At 61.8% G+C, this 6,075-nt stretch overlaps 1 protein-coding gene across 1 annotated transcript; it reads left to right on the top strand.

Moving 5' to 3' along the window:
• The first annotated feature begins 1,970 nt into the window (after positions 1 to 1,970).
• OPTC (opticin) lies at positions 1,971 to 4,524 on the top strand. Its single transcript, XM_027903025.1, has 6 exons — positions 1,971 to 2,218; positions 2,452 to 2,587; positions 3,501 to 3,659; positions 3,764 to 3,966; positions 4,071 to 4,166; positions 4,275 to 4,524. Exons 1-6 carry the CDS (start codon positions 1,997 to 1,999, stop codon positions 4,443 to 4,445), a joined length of 987 nt encoding a protein of 328 aa, XP_027758826.1. The 5' UTR covers positions 1,971 to 1,996; the 3' UTR covers positions 4,446 to 4,524.
• The last annotated feature ends 1,551 nt before the right edge of the window (positions 4,525 to 6,075 follow it).

Here is a 6,075-nt window from a genome sequence, read left to right as displayed (position 1 = left end):
GTGCAGCAGTTCACCCCCCACGCTGGGCTGTGCCGCCCCCCCAGCTGCCACATCTCCTCCGTCACGGTGGCCACCGAGCCGCCTAATGAGGGGCTTAGCGGGGATTAGAGGCCCCTCCGTGCTGAGCGGGGCCGGGGCCTGGGGGCTGTGGGGGCGCGGGGAAAGCTCGTGCCCGCTGGCAGGGGGGGCTGCGGGGGTGTCCCCGGCAGATGAGTGAGCCGTGGTGGGTGGGTGGGTGGGTGGGTGGGCCGGGAGCTGCCTGTGGGAGATGGTGAACATTTTGGCGGCGGTGGGCGGCCGCGTGGGCACGAGGGTGCCCAGCCCTGTGAGGAGCTGCCATGCACACCCTGCCCATCCCAGGGTGTCCCAGCCCTGTGGGACATGGCCCTGGCAGTGACATCCCCCCTCAGAGGATGAAGCAGGGCCATGTCCCCCCCCCACCCTGAGCTTAGCCCTAGGTGGGTGTAGGAGTCCCCCCGCCCCAGAGCACGTGGGTGCACACCAGGGGGCTGGGGGATGTCTCCCATCCTACCCCACTGAGGGGAACAGCACTGACACCCCACACACATCCACACCAGCTCCCTTTCCCCAAACTGCCCCCAAACCACCAGTGTGCAGAGGGTGAGGGGGTGCTGAGCCCCTCGGAAGATGATTTGAGGTGGATGAACTGAGTGTCCCCGGCTGTCTGGCTGCTGGGATGGGTCTGTGCCACGTCCTCCCCAGGGCTGGGATACTCACGGGGCCCCCCAGGTCCCCCCCCAGCTGAAACCCAGATCAGCAAGGGGATTTGTGCCTGGTCCCTGGCCCTTCCTGCATCCCTGGGGATGGACACAGCTGGAAATCACTCTCTGCTGGCAGGACCTGGGCTGGTTGAGGCAGGGATGGTGCTGGCCCTGTCCCCTCTGCCCAGGGCTGTGTGTCCCATTGCTCATGGGCAGGGAGCACATTCCCCATCCCTCCCACCCCATCCCTTTCCCCCACGGCCCCAGACACCCGCCTGGGCTGTTGGAGGACAGCCACTATTGGGGCTGGCTAGACCCTGGGGACAATATAAACTCCCAGCAGGGGGGTTCTGGCTTGATTGGCCGCATCCTGCCTCTCCCCTCGGCTGTGGCCATGCCAGACCCCTTGTGCAGCCCCCCTCCTCCTCTCCATGCCCCCCTCCTCCTCTCCATGCCCCCCTCCTCCTCTCCATGCATTAAAAGCCCGGCAGCCCTTCCCAGCCAGTGCACCAGCCCGTGGAGCCGAGCAGGGCTCTCCCACACCGAGGAGGAGGGGACAGGGGGTACGTCCATGCCGGCTTCCTTTGGCTCCTCCAGCGCCAAGCAGAGCCCCCCAGGGCTGGGGTGAGCTGGGGGGCTGGCAGGGTGGGGGGCTGGGGGGCTCAGTGCACTGGTAGAGGTTTGATCTGGGGAAAAACGGCAGGAATTGGGGAGCAGCACCCTCAGCCTGGGGTGCAAAAGCTCTGGGCTGGGTCGTGGCTTTTGCTTTTGGTTTGGGAGAGACACGTGGGAGGCTGGTGGGTGTGGGACCCTCCTCCTGCCCTGCCGTGGGAGCCCCTGTGGACATGGAGGGAGGGAGATCCTTTGGGAATGGACTCTGGCGGGTTTGGATGCAGAGTCACCAGGAATGGGGTGGGTCCTGTGCAGGCAGCCCCTGGGCTCAGGGTCGAGTCGCAGGGACCCTGTGGCCTCTGGTCCTCCAGGATGCTGGAGGCTCAGGGATTTGGTCCTGGGGGTGGGAGCAGTGGGGAGTGAGCCCTGCACAGCCAGCCAGCCCCTGCACAGCCAGCCAGCCCCTGCACAGCCAGCCAGCCCCTGCACAGCCAGCCAGCTGAGCGTGAAGTGGGCTGATAAGAAAAGGGACGGGGAGAGCAGGGCTGGCTCCAGCCACATCCCGGTTCTGCATCCCGGCCCTCTCTGCTTTCCAGGACACCTGGCCCCAGCCCAACCTGGCCCTGTGTCCCCCAGGATCAGTGAGCCCGGCTGGGGGCAGGATGTGGATTCTGGGCTGGCTGGGCATGGCCAGCCTGTGCCTGGGGGCAGCTTGGGCTGTCCCAGCCAAGGACAGGAGGAAGGCAGAGAAGCCAAAGGCTGACCTGGCCCTCTATGGAAACCTGGACCTGGACAACTATGACCTGACCCTGGACAACTACGGGGAGATCCTTGACCTGAGCAATTATGAGGAGCTCTATGACTACAGTGACCTGGCTCCGAAGGTGAGGGGGGTGCAGGAGAGCACCTGGAGTGGGGGCACCTCTTCCCTGGGTGAATCCCGAGGAAAGGGTTTGGTCCAAGAGTCTGATGGGGGAGAGCTGGGAGAGCTCTTCAAGGAGGAGCTGTGTTTTCAGTAAGACCTGTCCCGTGCCCTCGAGCAGCGCTGCTCCCCCTGGAGAGGGGAAGGGCAGGATTTGCTCGGCCTCTCCCCCTCACACCAGGGCTGTGTTCACAGATCGAGGTTGGCACCTTGGCTCCTCGCCCCAAGGACCCCAAAACTCTCCCAAACCTGGGTGCCACAGCTGAAACCCCAAAACTGAAGCCTGCAAGCACTGCTGGTCCCATCCACCCAGCGCCCATCCCCGTGCAGGGTGAGTGGGGAGCTCTGGGCTCGGTTCCTCTGGGATGCATCCAAACGTCCCAGGAGTGGCAGGGCTGGGGCTCTGGAGGATAAGGAGCGAGTTCTTGTGCCACCAGCAGGCAGCAGCAGCTATTTGCTCTGCCAGGCCAGCCAGGAGACGGGGTGTGGGGGGTGAGTCTTCTCTCACAGCAGGCAGAGAGGCATTTCTGGGAAACAAGAGCTCCAGCAAAGCAGCAACATTTTAATGAGCAGAGGCATTGCGACAGTCGGACAGAGTAGCAATTAGATTAGTGACAATTAAAATCCTGTAGCGAGGGATAAATATCTTTATTCATTTTCTGTCACTCAGGACTGGGACAAATTAAGTGGGAGGCAAAGGGAAATTGTTGCCTTGCTGCTTTGAACTCCCCCATTAATGGATGTGGAGTCTTGTGGGAGACTTGGGTAGGAGCTGGGGCAGAGGAGAGGGAGCACGGGGAGGGGGTCATGGCTTTACCCCTCCTGCCCCCCTGCCCAGGGTGCTGGGACCCTCAGGCAGCCGAGGCAGATGTTTTGCTTGGTGCAAAACTCTTTTCTCTTGTTCTGTTTCCTTCAGTGGCCAAACTCAGGGGGCTGGGAGAGCCCTGGGTGTGAGGCTGCAGCGTTTGGCAGCTTTACATCCCCCCCCCCACTCCCAGGAGAGGGATTTGGCCCTGAAGAGCTCATTTATTAGCAGTTCTGCTGGCTGGGAGTGTCTGGTCCTCCCCTGGGTGAGGTGCCCTGGGCTGGTCCTCTGGTGATGCTTTCGGGGCTGTGACAGCTCTGGGTGATAAAAACTTGGTGCACCCACAGCGTGGGCAGGGTGGGCGCGTCCCCTCACCTCCCTGCGTGTTTCGGGGGGGCTGGGGAGCTGTGCCGTGCCAAGGGTGCCTGTGCCCCCCTAGGGCTGCCCAGCTGCCTGCTCTGCCTGTGCATCGGCACCTCCGTGTACTGCGATGACGCCGACCTGGAGCACATCCCGGCCCTGCCCCCGGATACCACGTACCTGTACGCCCGCTTCAACCGCATCGGGGCCGTGCGCGCCGGGGACTTCACGGGGCTGAGTACGCCAGGGAGGGGCCAGGGAGGGGCCAGGCCCCGAGTGGGGCAAGAGGAATAAACGCCTCTGCCTTCGTCCCTCTCCATCTCCTCCCTCCGCTCCCCACAGAGAAGCTGAAGCGGATAGACCTGAGCAGCAATTCTATCTCCTGGGCGGACGTGGACGCCTTCCGCCTGCTGCCCAGCCTGCAGGAGCTCATCCTGCCCGAGAACAGGCTGACGGCGCTGCCCGAGCTGCCCCTCAGCATCGTCCGCCTGGACGCGCGGCTCAACAGGATCCCCAGCGCCGGCCTCCGGCCCGAGGCTTTCCGGGTGCGTGCCGGGGGTGAATCCCGGCTGCTGGGAGCCCAGGGGTGCAAAGGGATGGTCCAGCAGGGCTGGCAGCAGCGAGGCTCACGTCTCTCCTCTTCCCACAGGACCTGAAGCAGCTGCAGTTTCTCCACCTGTCCGATAACCAGCTGGATTTTATCCCGGCGCCCCTTCCCGAGAGCCTGCGCTCCCTGCACCTCCAGGTGAGATGGGCCCGGACCCGGGTTTGCCTGCACCTGGGCCTAACAGAGCCCACCTTTCCCTCCCCCTCCTCCTCCCCATCCCTTTGATTTATCCCTTTCCCTCCCCAGAACAACAACATCCAGACGATGCACGAGGACACGTTCTGTGACAGCCAGGACCACAGCCAGGTGCGCAGGGCACTGGAGGACATCCGCCTGGACGGCAACCCCATCAACCTCAGCCTCTTCCCCGACGCCTACTTCTGCCTGCCCCGCCTGCCCACGGGCCGCTTCTCCTGAGCCCCCCATGCTGGGGAACACGGGGCACATCCCAGAGCACCCCAAACCCCCTGGGCCCCTCTGCCCACGGAGAACGTGAGTTAAGGCTGATGTGCTTCACCCCAGGGTGAGCTCAGCCCTGGGGCAGAGCATGGATAATAAACTAATAATAATAAAATGAGGACTTTTAAGTGCATTCGATGTCTTGTTCTCGACAGTGAGAGCAGCGGGAAGCCCTTGCCCAGCCCCAGCCCAGCAGCTGCTTTGGGAATGGTGCTGGTGTGCAAAGATGGGGCTTCCCTGTGTCCCATTTCTTCCATTCCCTCCCAGGGCCTTGGGAAGGCCCCTCTGTGTCAGCTTTTGAGGGTTCCTGGATAGGGTTTGGGAGCTGTGTTGCTCCAGGAAGGAGCTGTTTTGGCCACATCAGGATTGACCTGTCCCCCAGGTCCATCAGGTGAGTTCCAGAGGGGTGTTGCACATCCAGGTGTGAGCTGTGGCCACGGCTGGACTGTCCCCGTGCATTCCCAAAGAGGATGCAACTGGAAAACCCATCAAAGGGCATCTGGAATCCTCCCCCACCTCATCCCAGCCCCACTGCAGTCCCGTGGCCTCAGGGACACTGGGATTTGGAACTGTCCTGGCACTAAATGGGATCTCCAGCACGAGCCTCTGCCTGGAGGGAGAGTGCCCCTGGGTTTGGGACTGCAGAGAAACCTGGAGCAGCACCAGAGCCTCGAGTCAAACAGCCCCAGGACCAGCACGAAAATCACTCTTAAGAGAGTTAAAATATCTCATATCAACCCATCTTTCAACACCCAAAAAGAGCTGCCCAGTGGTGAGATATTTTAAATCTAATGTATTCATCCTCTATATTTTTATACACATGTAACAAACACGCACCGTGAGAGGGATGACACATCCCTGGAGATTCCAAACTGCTGAACCCAAACCCCTGAGCTCAGCCCACGTCCTCCAGGCCTGGGGAGGCAAATGAAGGCGGCTGGAGAAAACCTCCGAGGAGGATCCAGCTCCTCACCCAGGGGCACCGGGAACCCACGAGGCTGCGGCGCTGGCACAGCACAGAGCGCGTGTGTGGGCACCCCCTCTCTCCCCTTGCCTTCCTTTCCCCTGCAAAACCCAACTTGGACATGGATTATGTTGACCCCAAAGATGAGGCCCTTGGTAAATGGGAATTTGGAGCTAATCCAGCTTTTCCTTTCAGGCTGGGTCTAAAATGCCAGGATTTGTTACCCTCGTTGTCGCGTCGTCTTTAAAACAGCTGCACCTCCTGACCCCCTGTCTGCCCATCCCCACAGCTCTGCTCCTTCCCCATCCATCCTTCCCACACTTTCACTCCATCCTTTACCCCAGTGACGTCACCTGCTCCCATGGGATGAAGGATTGCCTTGAGCCCAGCTGGGTTCCAGCAGGATGGAGTTGTCCCAACTTTTCCCAGCAGCGCGTCCCGGTCCTTCGCATTCGTCCCACTAGATGGCAAGGCAGAGTGTTTGGAGAGGCCTGACCTTAACTTGGGACTGCAGGCTCCCTCTCTGCTGGTTCCCTCCCTCGTGGGGTGGCCTTGGCATCTCTCAGGAATAGCTCAGGTCCTGGGATTAGCCCAGGTGATTGGAGCTGGCACAGGAAGGATCAA

The sequence above is a fragment of the Empidonax traillii genome, unplaced genomic scaffold (assembly GCF_003031625.1).
Source record: "Empidonax traillii isolate 1590-97213 ecotype Southwest subspecies unplaced genomic scaffold, ASM303162v1 scaffold925:size245191, whole genome shotgun sequence".
NCBI classification, from domain to species: Eukaryota; Metazoa; Chordata; class Aves; order Passeriformes; family Tyrannidae; genus Empidonax; species Empidonax traillii.
Note: the sequence above shows the minus strand (reverse complement) of the source record. Positions and strands in the feature narration are given on the sequence as shown.

Bases quoted from the DNA above. Each gene is read 5' to 3' on its own strand.
- OPTC (XM_027903025.1), top strand. From the start codon at position 1,997: ATGTGGATTCTGGGCTGGCTGGGCATGGCCAGCCTGTGCCTGGGGGCA. The intron at 2,219-2,451 runs GTGAGGGGGGTG...CTGTGTTCACAG, and splicing joins ACAGTGACCTGGCTCCGAAG to ATCGAGGTTGGCACCTTGGC. The intron at 3,660-3,763 runs GTACGCCAGGGA...CGCTCCCCACAG, and splicing joins CGGGGACTTCACGGGGCTGA to AGAAGCTGAAGCGGATAGAC.